The following is a 14,489-nucleotide window of genomic DNA, read 5'->3' on the forward strand; positions in this document are numbered from 1 at the left end:
AACCACCTGGAGGTAGTAGGCCTTAAAGGAAGCAATAACACCCTGGTCTATAGGCTGCAAAAGGGCCGTGGTGTTTGGTGGAAGGTAAGCCACCTTAACATTAGGGTGAAAGTCATCCAAGTGGACAGGGTGACCAGGGGCATTGTCACGCACAAACAATGCCTTAAAGGGCAGATCCTTGGCTGTACAGTACCTCTGAACTTCTGGCACAAAATGGTTGGTAAACCAGTCCTTGAAGATTTGAAGTGTCACCCATGCCTTCTTATTGGACCTCCAGATGACAGACAGTTGACCCTTCCAAATGCCCTTCAGTGCCCTTGGATTTTCAGCCTGATAGACCAACAAGGGCTTCAGTTTTAATCGCCAACAGCATTAGCCCCAAGAAGCAAAGTCAGTCTCTCACCAGCTTTATGGCCTGGTGCTGCCTTCTCCTCGTTGGCGATATAGGTACGATTAGGCATACGTTTCCAAAATAGGCCTGTCTCGTCCACATTAAACAGTTGTTGAGCACTGTAGCCCCCCCTCCCTTATTATCTCAGCCAACCCCTCAGAAAACTCACCAGCTGCTTTATCATCACCACTAGCAGCTTCACCTTGCACCTTAAGGTTATGTAAATTGCCCCGAGCCTTAAACCGCATAAACCAACCTTTACTAGCATTAAACTCTTCACCTGCACTCGTTTCCCCCTTTCATTTTTCAATGCCTCAAACCATCTTTTCGCCTTTTCTTGAATTAACATGAGACTAATTGGGATAAGGCATTGATGCTGGTCTTCCAGCCAAAGAACAAGAAGCCTTTCCATCTCAATCATGAGCCTACTACGTTTTTTCATAATCACAGTCGATTTCATGGGCGCTAATCCTTTCACATGTTCAAGGATGCGAACTTTATCCTTGATAATAGTCGTGACTGTGGTACGACTTAAGTTCAATGCATGGCTGATGTCCGTTGCCGTTTCTCCCTTTTTTGCCCTTTTAACAATGTCTAATTTCACTTGTAACGTAATGGCTTTCGTTTTCTTCAACACACTGCCACTGGAAGAATCTGCCTTACGTTTGGGAGCCATATTGAAGGGTAAAAAGTCACAAACACACAAGTGAGAGAGCGGATGTAAACAAAGCACATGGTACCCAAAGAGTGTATGCTGGGACCCAAGTGACGCCACCTCACCCAAACAAACGCTGCGCAACGGCATATTCTTCCAATGCGTTCACAAACAAGTTCGCCCATGACGTTTGAATTTTACGTCATGCTGCTTCAAGTCGAAATTAATTTTTAAAATTATTTATGGGATTACTGCCGTAAAGTCAAAATGACACATGTCGAGGACCCCCCCCCCCCCCCCCCCCCCGCATTTTATGATATTCCAATACAGTTAACATTTCATTATAGTTGACTCTCACTAGAGACCACAAGAGCAGTTTGTTATAGTGTATGATTTGTTGTAGTATGCAGTTTGATTAGCACAGCACTGTACTTATGAAGCAATAGTCAGAGATTTTCGGTAGTTTGTTACAGTCAGTGAGTCTGCTAGAGTGAAAGATGACTGTATTACTAGTTTATCATCAGAGATCTTACAAATGGCAATTTTTATTTGTTAGATATCTCTTGTGTTGCTCTTATATTTCTGTTCTCTATAACTGATGACTGAATTAATCCACCATACCCCAGTCTTCTTTAAAATCGTTTTCTTGCAATTTTTGCTTCAACTATTGGTTTCTCTAACCTTTCACATTCCCATTTGTTTATAAAAATTGCTACTAGATTAAATTCTGCTTATATTAATAATGTAATTCCACTTCTAACATTATAATTTTTTTCTATGGTTATACCACAGATGCCATTCATTTTTGCTTAGTAAATTTTCTCACAGTTTTACAAAACACTAATATGCAATTTTTAATAAAATATTTTAACTATGAGGGCACAATTTTTAATGAAAAGGGCTTATTGAAGAGATGTAATAAAATAAACAAGGATGGAATGGCAGGCAGTATAAGTTGAAAAGAATGACAAGATATTGCACCCTTTGACTGGAAAAGACTAGAGTTTGATTCTCTTCATGACAAACGAAATCTTCATACTAGCATTTCTTTTGCCTTTTTTCCCAAGTGGTGAGTTAGCCAACTGCATACAGAAGTAGTACGCTCTTTTTCCTTGCAGATGAACAAACTATAGTCACCATATTTTTTTCAGCCATTTTTAACATACGAGGGTGGTCTGAAAAGTTCTCAGCCTCGACAATAGATGGCAACACTATCGGCAAGAATTTTTTTTCCAAGTTGGTACATCTGTCAAGCATCCATGTGAAATTGCAAGTCATTCTATCAAGTAGTTTGTTTTATACAGCTTTCGGAAGCCAAAGTGTCTTCTGACAGAAATTTTATCCATTTCTGTATCCCTTGAAATGCATAAAATTGAGTATTGCTGGTTATAAAATTCTTTGTAAAAGAAAGTTCAACGCCAAAAGAAATTCATTCGATGTTCATAAAAGTTTATGGGCACTCTTCTCCTTTGTTTTCAACAATTAAGAAATGTCCTGCCGAGTTTAAACGCAGCCGTACCAGCCTTGAAGATGATCCATGTGAGGGACGTCCAAAAAGTGTAACAACACCAGAAATCATTGATCAAGTGTACCATATGGTATTGGATGACCAAAGAGTCAAAGTGTGTGTATTGCTGAGACTATAGGCATTTCAAAAGAACGTATTGAATATATTTTGCATGAAGAATTGCAAATGAAAAATCTTTGCGCAAGATGAGTGCCATGCTTGCTCACAGTAGATTAAAAATGCACTCGCACGAAAATCTCTGAACAGTGCATCGATTTATTACTCATCATCATCATCAAATTCCTGCCATGTACCCTCAAGGTGTGCACAGCATATGATAGTACTATATGAAAAATTTACATCATTACTAACTTCCTATCTACAATTTTCCTCCAAATTAGTCTGTTATTTGTCAAGACTCCAACATTACCAGATCTTATATTTCTATCATCTAAGGTACTTTGTACTGTATCAATCCACCTATATCTTGGTCTTCCTTGGGTCGTTTTCCTGCAAACTTGGCAGAGAACACTTGTTTTGCTAATCTTTCCTCGCCCATTCTGTGCTTAAGTGACCATACCACCTGAGATTAGCTCTGCTAATGCATTCCTGGATGCTGACAATATCAAGTTCTTTCCTAATATTCTCATTTTTAATATGATATTGCCATTGATGCCATCTGTTCATGCCACTAATCTTTCTCGGGACTCTCATATCTGCGGTCTCTAGTCTTTGGTCAAGTGTTTTACTTCTGACCCAGCTCACAGATCCATAAGTTAAAACTGGTTTGAACACTGTCTTGTATACAGTTAATTTAGTGTTCCGACTAATTTCTCTCTTATTCCATATGAATTTATTCAACTGACTTCCCACCATAACAGCTTTGCTGATTCTGTTGTCTATTTCTATATTTAATTTACCATCTTCACTAAAAATCGTGCCTAAGTAGCTGAAATGTTTTACTTGTTACAAAGGTTCTCCATTCATTCACAACACAGTTGACATTTTCAATGATTCTGCCTATTTTCATTGTCTTTGTCTTTTTATTGCTGACCTTCATACCATATCTATTACAACAATTATTCAATTTAGTCAGAGAATCTTGCAGACTTGTAGCGGATGTATTTAGAAGTATAACATCGTCTGCATAAAGCAAAGAGCTGACATTAACATCTCCAATTTTGATATCATGTTTAATACCACTTCCCTTCATAATGTGATTCATATAGATAATGAATAACAGAGGGGATAATGTACATCCTTGTCTCACACCAGATTTAACATTAAACCATCTTCTTGTACTTCCATCAATTCTAACAGCTGACTTACAACTCAAATAAAGACTAAGTATTGCTTGATATAATGCCCCATTGACACCATATAACTGTAGCGTATTGAATAGCTTCTCTTTTGGCACCTTGTCATATGCCTTTTCCAAATCGACCAAACTTAAACACAGATCTTTGTTATATTCCCATGATTTCTCCACTATTTGTCGTAAAGTGAAGATCTGATCCTGACAGCCTCTATTTGACCTGAATCCAGCTTGTTCTTCACCAAGCTTTTCTTCCACAATTCTTCTCACCCGTTGCTCAAATATACTTATATATATCTTACCAGGAACACTCAAAACGGATATACCTCTGAAATTATCGCATTTAGTTTTATTTCCCTTTTATATATAGGTACTATGAGAGCTCTACTCTGATCATTGGGGATTCGTCTCTCTGTCATAGTTCAGAATGTCTCTGTCCAGGCATTCTGAACTATGCAGTGCAGCCACTGTAAGAATTTTATACTACCATACTTCAGCATTTCTGGTAGAATATCATCCACTCCTCCTGCCTTTCCACATTTCAAGCCTTTGATGTCTTTTTCTACTTCAAGTATGGATATGTATTCCTGACGGCATGCCTGGTCAGTGTTTTTTACCACTGTGCTGTCATCGCTGCTTGTTTCATTTAGCAAATTTTCAAAGTAATTACTCCATACTCAAGGATATCTTTTCCTCCAGTTTTCATTTCACCTTTATCATCTCTAACTCCTTTTACAGCACTCTTTCGTCCATTCCTAAGCTTCTTCAACAACCTCCAGAATATTTTGCCACCTTCTTGATATTTATTTTCTATGTTCTTGCCAAAGTCCTCCTATGACTTTTGTTTAGCTAGTTTTACACACTGTTTAGCTATCTTAATCCTTTCTTTTAGGCTTGCACGGTGATCCGAATGCATTTTTGGAAATTATGGAGAAAACTACCGTGTTTGAATAAAAACTTTAGTTTACTATTACTAAAAATTTTTTTACAATTCGACGTTTCGACTTTATGTCAAGGTCATCTTCTGGAGTGTACAAATATACACAGGAAACAAGCTATACCACAATCATACTGGTTCGTTAAAGACACTGACTAACCGCTACCACAATTGTTGGCCTGACCTCTGGTGAAAAAAAAAAAAAAAAAAAAAAAAAAAAATATACATCAACGCTAAAGTCCTATTATTTGTGTTGTCTACTATATACATATATTAACATCATTCCAGCCAGTTGGAGTGGAATGGTTTCTAATAATAGCAGATTGGCTAGAGTCCTGACTTATGTTGAATCTTTCAAATTAGTTTGGCTGAATGTGTGCCATCCAGATCCTTGGAATTTTCATACCATCTTTATTGTTGATATTTGGGTGGTTTATCAGGATTTCGCAGGATTCTTTAAATATTCTTTCGTACCATGTTTTTGTGCGGTGTAAGGAGCAGGTGCTTTTCCAGTTGATTTGGTGTAAGGTGTTGAGTGCGTGGTCTGAGAGGCCTGCTTCACCATAATGGTTATATTTAATGTATCTAATGTATTCTTTCTTGCATACAGGGATTGTCCATCCTGTTTCACCAATGTATGGTAAGTTACAGGTGCAGCAGATGCAATAGACTCCAGGATGTGCTAATGGGAGGAGAAGATCCTTAGAGGAGATGAATATGGTTTTAAGTTTAGTGGGTGGTTTAAAGGTGGCATTGAGGTTATAATGTTGTAGGATTCTGTTGATTTTTTCTGATAACCCTTTAATGTATGGGATGGCTATGGTTTTACTGTAATCTAGATTCGTTTTTGTTGTGGTTTTATAGAGTATTTTATTGACAGTATTTTTGTTATAGCCATTGTTTATGAATGTGTCACTAATGATTTTTAGTTCTTGTTTCAGGGCTTGCTGGTTAGAGCAAATAGTTGTGGCTCTGTTTTTAAGGGTGTTTATGACTCCATATTTTTGTGCTGGGTGGTGATATGAATTCGCATGTATGTATTGGCCCGTGTGTGTCGGTTTTCGGTAGACCGTGAAGGATAAATTGCCTGAAGGAAGACGTGTAACTAGTGTGTCTAGGAACGGGAGCGAATTTTGGTTTTCGATTTCGATGGTAAATTGTATGCGTTCGTGTTGTTTGTTCAGGTGGCTGAGGAATGTGTTTAGCGTTTGTCACTCGTGCGGCCAGATCGCGAACACGTCGTCAACGTATCTAAGCCAGACTGTCGGTCTTAACGTGGTGGAATCAAGAGCACTTTGCTCAAAGGTTTCCATGTAGAAGTTAGTGATTGGGGGGGGGATAGTGGTGAGCCCATGGACGTACCTTCCTTTTGTAGGTAGAATTTGTTTTGCCACACGAAGTAACCGGACTTTAGTACGTGGGCAAAGAGGGCCGTAATGTCGGGCGGAAATTTGTTCTGTAGTAGGAGAATTGTGTCATTGATGGGGACATTAGTGAAAAGGGCAGAAACGTCAAAACTGACTAATAAGTCGTCTTTGTCGAGTGTTATGTTTTTGATTATGTTTATAAAGTGTTGTGTGTTTTTAACTTATCAAGCCACACCCTGAACAACGGCGAACTCACGCTGCTGAAGAAAGGACTGAACTACGCAATAGCGCCTAAAAAGGTAAACAAATTAGATGTTATCTACCACATTGAAAGAGGCATCAGATCCCTACCTAACAACATAGCAGACAAAATACGACTAGAAACCAGTAATGTCCTAAATACCAAGAAAACCATACAGAACAACCTGACTAAAACAGAATTAGCAGCAATTAAATCGTTAAAAGCCAAACAAAACATAATAATAACGAAAGCTGATAAAGGCAGTGCCACTGTTGTCCTTGACAGGTCAACATACATACTGCAAATGAACCAACTAGTAGCCGATAACAACACATATAAAATGGTAAATTATAACCCAACAAAGAGGATAAAGGACAAAACAGAAAAACTACTGAAGTCCGTCACTTCTTGGCCACCAGACACAGTTAAAAAACTCAAACCCCACTACGCCCGCCCCCCCCAGAATATATGGGGTTCCGAAAATACACAAACAAAATGTGCCCCTTCGACCAATATTGGAAGGAATAGACAGTCCCAATTACCACCTAGCCAAGAAATTAGCGGCAACACTCAAGGAGTTGGTATGTCATTCCCCTTCCTACGTAAAAAACACACAACACTTTATAAACATAATCAAAAACACAACACTCGACAAAGACGACTTATTAGTCAGTTTTGACGTTTCTGCCCTTTCCACTAATGTCCCCATCAATGACACAATTCTCCTACTACAGAACAAATTTCCGCCCGACATTATGGCCCTCTTTGCCCACATACTAAAGTCCGGTTACTTCGTGTGGCAAAACAAATTCTACCTACAAAAGGAAGGTACGGCCATGGGCTCACCATTATCCCCCCAATCGCGAACTTCTACATGGAAACCTTTGAGCAAAGGGCTCTTGATTCGGCCACGCTTCGACCGACAATCTGGCTCAGATACGTTGACGACGTGTTCGCGATCTGGCCGCACGGTCGACAAACGCTAAACACATTCCTCAGCCACCTAAACAAACAACACGAACGCATACAATTTACCATCGAAATCGAAAACCAAAATTCGCTCCCGTTCCTAGACACACTATTTACACGTTTTCTTTCAGGCAATCTATCCTTCACGGTCTACCGAAAACCGACACACACGGGCCAATACACACATGCGAATTCATATCACCACCCAGCACAAAAATATGGAATTATAAACACCCTTAAAAACAGAGCCACAACTATTTGCTCTAACCAGCAAGCCCTGAAACAAGAACTAAAAATCATTAGTGACACATTCATAAACAATGGCTATAACAAAAATACTGTCAATAAAATACTCTATAAAACCACAACAAAAACGAATCTAGATTACAGTAAAACCATAGCCATCCCATACATTAAAGGGTTATCAGAAAAAATCAACAGAATCCTACAACATTATAACCTCAATGCCACCTTTAAACCACCCACTAAACTTAAAACCATATTTAGCTCCTCTAAGGATCCTCTCCTCCCATTAGCACATCCTGGAGTCTATTGCATCTGCTGCACCTGTAACTTACCGTACATTGGTGAAACAGGACGGACAATCCCTATACGCAAAAAAGAACACATTAGACACATTAAATATAACCATTATGGTGAAGCAGGCCTCTCAGACCACGCACTCAACACCTTACACCAAATCAACTGGAAAAGCACCTGCTCCTTACACCGCACAAAAACATGGTACGAAAGAATATTTAAAGAATCCTGCGAAATCCTGATAAACCACCCAAATATCAACAATAAAGATGGTATGAAAATTCCAAGGATCTGGATGCCACACATTCAGCCAAACTAATTTGAAAGATTCAACATAAGTCAGGACTCTAGCCAATCTGCTATTATTAGAAACCATTCCACTCCAACTGGCTGGAATGATGTTAATATATGTATATAGTAGACAACACAAATAATAGGACTCTAGCGTTGATGTATGTATATTTTGTTTTTTTTTTTCCACCAGAGGTCAGGCCAACAATTGTGGTAGCGGTTAGTCAGTGTCTTTAACGAACCAGTATGATTGTAGTATAGCTTGTTTCCTGTGTATATTTGTACGCTCCAGGAGATGACCTTGACATAAAGGTCGAAACGTCGAATTGTAAAATTTTAGTAATAGTAAACTAAAGTTTTTATTCAAACACGGCAGTTGTCTCCATAAATTCCAAAAATGCATTTAGCTTTCTTACATTTGCCTCTGTATTCTCTAAGAGCAAAAGCTGACTTATTTGTCAGGAACTTTTGATATGCTTTCTTCTTTTCCTTCACTGCCTCTTTAACTTCCTGTGTCCACCATGGAGTTCTAATTTTTCTATCCTTGCAGACAACTTCAACACATGCCTCTCTAGCTGAATCAATCAGGGTTTTCTTCAAGGCTTGCCACTAAATCTCCAAGGTTTGGTTCCTGTTCTCAAACTGTTTCAGTTTTTCTTCAATAATCTTTGTGTATTTTAGTCTACAGTTCACATCTGAGAGCTGCTCAACTTTTATTTGCTTTAAAACTTTCTTACATGTCATTCTTTTTGATATGAAATTCAATTTTATCCTGCTCAAGACGAAATAGTGATCACTTCCAACTTCAAATCCTCTGTACACTCTGGTGTCCTGCACTAGGGAGAAAACATCACTATCAACAATAACATAGTCAATGAGACTTTTCTTATTCCTTGCCTCTTCTCTCCATGTGAATTTGTGCACATTTTTATGTTGGAACATGGTGTTAGTAATAACCAGTCCATGTCCTGAGCAGAAATCCAACAGATATTTGCCATTATTGTTAGCTTTGCTCTTTTCTCCAAATTTTCCCAAAATATATTTTGTATGTCTGACAATCACTTCCTACTCTGCTATTTAGATCCCCAACAAGGACCAACTTTTACTTTTTCATTGTGTCAGTAGCTTTCTCTAGAGCCTCAAAAAATTCCTCCACTTCTACCTTAGTAGAACCTTCTGTGGGACCATAGGCACAAATAAGTCTCATTGTCCAGTTCCCCATTTTGATATTTGCCCAAATTACTTTACTTGACACTGCCTGCCATTCAAGAAGATGAGTCTCGTATTTTGTGTTGAATAATATGGCTACTATAGCTACCCCTTGTTTTCCTTGATTGTCATTGCCTGAATATAACATTTTGTATTTAATGCTCAGAAAGATCTCACCAGTTTTTGTCTTTTTTGTTTCAGTCACCCCTATTATGCCGACTTGGTGCTTATCTAATTCCTCCACTAGCTCCATTTCTTTGCCATTCAGGCTTCTTATGTTGATAGTACCAATCTTTAACTGTGGTGATGTTGAGTGAGGTGCGCTTTCATATTTGTTCCAGTAGCTGACTTTTCGCTGTTCACCCTGGTTCCCTGGCAAAAATAATGGGGGTCTTGTTTAACCGGGCGACACCCCAGCCAGCATGAAATTTTGTCATGTTGTATCAACATTTTGTATTTTGGTTTAACCAATAGGAATACAATTTTGTCAGCTAAATCCCAAATTGGCAGCCCATCCTCGTTTGTTCAGTATCCAGGTAGATGCCAAACTGGGTGCACCACGAGAAGGTGAGGATTGGACAGTAGGTCAGAAGCCCTGGTCGGTTCTCCACATTCCTTTAAAGGCTATGGAGGTCTCCTCTCAGTTATATAGCTTTGACTTGGAATTACCATTACACATCAGAATCCAAACAGCGGTCAAAACAGTGGACAGAAGCCGGTTCAGTGCAAAAGAAGACAAATTCGGTTCCACCAGCAGGAAAGGTCATGGCATAGGTGTTTTGGGGATGCTAAAGGCATTTTATTTATTAATTATCTTGAAAAGGTTAAGACTATAACTGGGGAATATTATTCCAATCTTTAAACCAGATTAGACGAAAAAATTCATGAGAAAAGACTCGGTTTGCAGAAGAAAAAAATCATCTTTTATCAGGACAATATACCTGCCCACAAAGGTGTTTTGGCAATGGGGAAATTAAGGAATCTGCACTATGAATTGTTGGAACATCCATCCTATTCCACAGATTTGGCTCCCTCTGACTTCTATCTCTTCCCAAAACTAAAACTCTTCCTTGCTGATCAGCGTTTTTCTTCAAATCAAGAGGTGATTGCAGCTGTAGAGGGATATTTTGCAGATCTTACTGAGAACCACAACAGGAACGGGATAACGGTGCTGGAGCATTACTGGAATAAATGTATTAGTCTTAAGGGAGATTACGTTGAAAAATAAAAATAATTTCGAAATTATAAATCATTTTTTCATTATTTGGCTGAGGACTTTTCAGACATAATTAACAAATTACTGAACTCCACCCATCAAATGACAGCCCACAGCATACATAGAACAATAATGCTACTGTAGTACATGCAATATAAATAGCAGGGACTTTCAAGAATACATTCTCCCCAAGAAATATATCACCGACATTGTCGGTATAAATTTGAATGCTCGTTTAAAGAAAGTGCCAAGGCCTTACTTCACCATCCGAAATTAAATTAGAATGACTGCCTCTCTTTATCTAAGATATGGGAAAGTTATTTTAATCGCACACACGTATATATTTATATATATATATAATATTTTCTCAGTCTATTGCATTGTTTTATGTAAAACATCACACAAAATTACTTTTCAAATCAATCCATTCTTCACATTCTGTTTTGCAATTAACTATTTTTGCCACTGATAATACCTTGTAATATTCAGACTGAAATATATGGTGTTAAATAAACAATACTACTTATCCCTTGTGTGTTTTTTGTGTTAACTGAAGAATTTGCAGCTGGGATTATAAACCAACCTAATGTAAATAAATATAATAAAAAAAAATATTATAAACCAACCTAATGTAAATAAATATAGTTCTGTGAAACTTCTCAAAATAAGAGAAACTAATTTTGATCAGTGGTAAATTATTAATTTCTTTATGACAGAGTTGAAACATGACAAGCATATATGCTTCTCATATATATATCATCTGTTATGCTGAGCCTCATTTCCATTAAGTTTTAGTCTACACATACAGTTGATTTCTCAGATTTTAGTTATGCAAATAGAAAACATCTTGAGAATGGAAATTTTTGCACTTGCTAAAGATATTCAAATTAATAACAAATGTAGAGTTCTTATTCTGATGAAAATAAGATTTTTTAACAATGGTAACAATTAAAGAGAGAAATTTAAATTACAATAGTTGAGATTAAGCTAAGAAACAAAATGATAAAGCAGATGTCATACAAGAAAGTTACCTGCAGATATGCTAATGATTTTATTATTATTTTTATCACTGCTATAAACTCATAGTTTGGTCTCAGGCTACAGTAGGTTAAAGGCATGATATCTTCAAATAAGATTTATTTTTTTATTTGAATAAGTAGTCCCAGATCAAGAACTGTGAGTGCTGTCAGTATGTGAAAGGATAGCCAATGCATTACACTCTCATTAAAAAATGACAAACATTTTACGATGGTACTATGATGGTAAATAAGTTCTCCACTTCGTATATGAATACTCTGCTACATGAAACATCAGTCATCTTTTCCTAAGCTTTAGGGATGTGAGCTAGGAATATGTGAGGCATAAGATAACATTATTCTGAGATGACATTCTGCATACCTGGAGACCATAGCTAGAATTACCTCAAACTCTGGCCAGTATCAAACAAAAATTGGCAAGTATAATTGAAAGTAAATAAATAAAACAGTACAAACAATTTTTTAATATGAACCAACAAATTTTTTCGTGTTTCTTACCCAATCATAGCTCAATGAATCATGTTTTTCTCTGGTTGAAAGAGGAGGTAGTGGAGGAATAAAGCTCACTTCTTGTGTGTAACTTCCATTCTGATGAGGTCCATTTATATTTGAAGCAGATGGCTGCTGTGACAATTTATTCTTTTTATTGGCTTCTGAAAGAAAGATAAGGACACACACGCACACATATATATTCACATACATACATGCACAAATAAATAAATTTCTGATATACTGATAATTTTATATTCTCAATGTACATAATGAATTGAATTTAAAATTTATCTTTCATCATCATTTCAGATAATCAATATTGAAAGGTTGTTGATTATCATTTTTGAAAGATAAAGCACAGTTTTTTAAGGAAAGAATTGTTCCTTACTCTTATTTTATTCACTTAAAAGATACGAGTAAGATTCTCTTTGCGATGAGAGGAATCTTTACATGGGCTCCTGGAAACTTGGGTTTTTCATCTCACATTCAGGTAAGTTGGGCAGACAAAAAATACTAAAGGTGGTGGTGATGTTGCTGTGTATAGACGATGGAAATGGTGTGTGTGTGTGTGTGTGTGTGTGTGTGTGTGTGTGTGTGCATGTGTGTGTGTGTGTGTGTGGTTGGTGGATTAAGTGGTGGAGACAGAAAGTTGTAGACTGCTCTCCATCCATGAATCCTTGGATGTGTCATGTATAATAATAATAAGAAACATCATAAGCAATAAATAACTCACACTCTCCATGATATCACTTTATTTACTAACTAAATATGATAAGTACAGATGTATGCGTAAATGCAAGTTAGACTTCATGCTGAAAGTTTAATGAATGAAAACAGTACAGGAAATGAATTAAGAACAGCTTAATGCTTCCAATATTTCATCTCTGTCACAGAGACATCTTCAGAGTTAGTACAATATAAACTGCAATGCACAAACAAGTAGCACAAAATAAAGTGAACTGAAGATACTTAAAGTATAGTCCTAGAGCTAAGAAAAGCATCTTCTATGGGCACTCATAGGAAGTCTTGGTCATTACACAGCATGCCTAAGAATTACAGTTTTTGTATCCTTTCCTTTAGTGTTACACGATGAGCATTCATTTCAGACAAATTATGGAGACTACAACCATGTTGGAATTAATTACTTTAATTTCAAAATGTTTCGGCCTTCATATTAAGGTCACCTGGAGTATACACACATATATATACAGAGACAAGCTATATTACATTTCAAACAGTATGCCAAAGAGACAATGATTCGATCACCCATTATTCTACTGGCCTGACCTCTAGTGGGAAAAAAAAAACTACCTCATACTATATTCTGTTTATAACATCATCAGAGAACAAATTCATATAGATATTATATTAAAGTTAAGATCCTGGATTACTTACAGTCCTATTTATAATTAACTTTTAGAGGAAAAGGTTATGTTGGGATTTTTAGACATCATTATTGTTAAGATTAGGGTGGTTGATAAAAATTTTCACAGGCCTCCTTAAATTTACGTTCCTACCATGCTTTGATGTGATTTAAACAACAGATCACTGACAACTCTGCTAAACATATCCTTAAAGATCAACAATATTCAGATAGCCAATGGCATTATTATTATTATTTTTAATTACATGACATCTCTAGGGAGTCGAAAGACTCTTTAGGTAGTTTTTGGTATTGGGACCACATATTAATATAAAGAGTTTATTAAAAATAAACTCTTACAAAATAAACTAAACCAATTAAAAAACACGACAAGTTTCAGGCATCGTAAGACTTACATCATCAGGGGTAATGGTACATAAAGGTTTTACACAACAAAAGCTGAATGACAATTAATTACACATATTGTGTAATTAATTGTCAATCAGCTTTTGTTGTGTAAAACCTTTATGTACCATTACCCCTGATGATGTAGGTCTTACGACGCACGAAACCTGTTGGGTTTTTTAATTATTTATTTTTAATAATCACTTTATATTAATATGTGGTCTCAATATACCAAAAACTACCTACAGAACTGCTTAACTACAGAAACCTACGTTTACAGTCCAAAGACACATCGAGGGAGGGCACCTACTCTACAATTCTCTGTCTCTACCACTCAATCCACTTACTACAATGAACCACAACTGCCATCATCATCATCTACACCAACGCCATCTACTACCCACTACCACCAGTAGTATTTTCACGGACAAGCATAAACATCCATGCCCACAGTGGGATTCAAACTCGCAGCCTTTTGGCTGGAGAACAGATATGCTAACCACTCAGCCAACAAGGCCAGCAATTTGAATTTCTTCTCATTGAATGAAAATAGC

General features: G+C 37.1%; 1 protein-coding gene across 2 annotated transcripts in view; it reads right to left on the reverse strand.

Moving 5' to 3' along the window:
* The window catches only part of LOC150108851 (helicase ARIP4), a 619,923-nt gene that overhangs the window by 255,334 nt on the left and 350,100 nt on the right, over positions 1–14,489 (reverse strand). For both annotated transcript variants that reach the window (XM_090403746.1, XM_090403737.1), the window contains one exon: positions 12,174–12,328. In XM_090403746.1, the coding sequence (XP_090259872.1) occupies positions 12,174–12,328 (155 nt within the window). The remainder of the gene's footprint in view (positions 1–12,173; positions 12,329–14,489) is intronic.

This window comes from Typopeltis vanoorti, chromosome 2, assembly GCF_054136105.1.
Source record: "Typopeltis vanoorti isolate ZY-2024b chromosome 2, IOZ_Tvanoo_1.0, whole genome shotgun sequence".
NCBI lineage: Eukaryota > Metazoa > Arthropoda > Arachnida > Uropygi > Thelyphonidae > Typopeltis > Typopeltis vanoorti.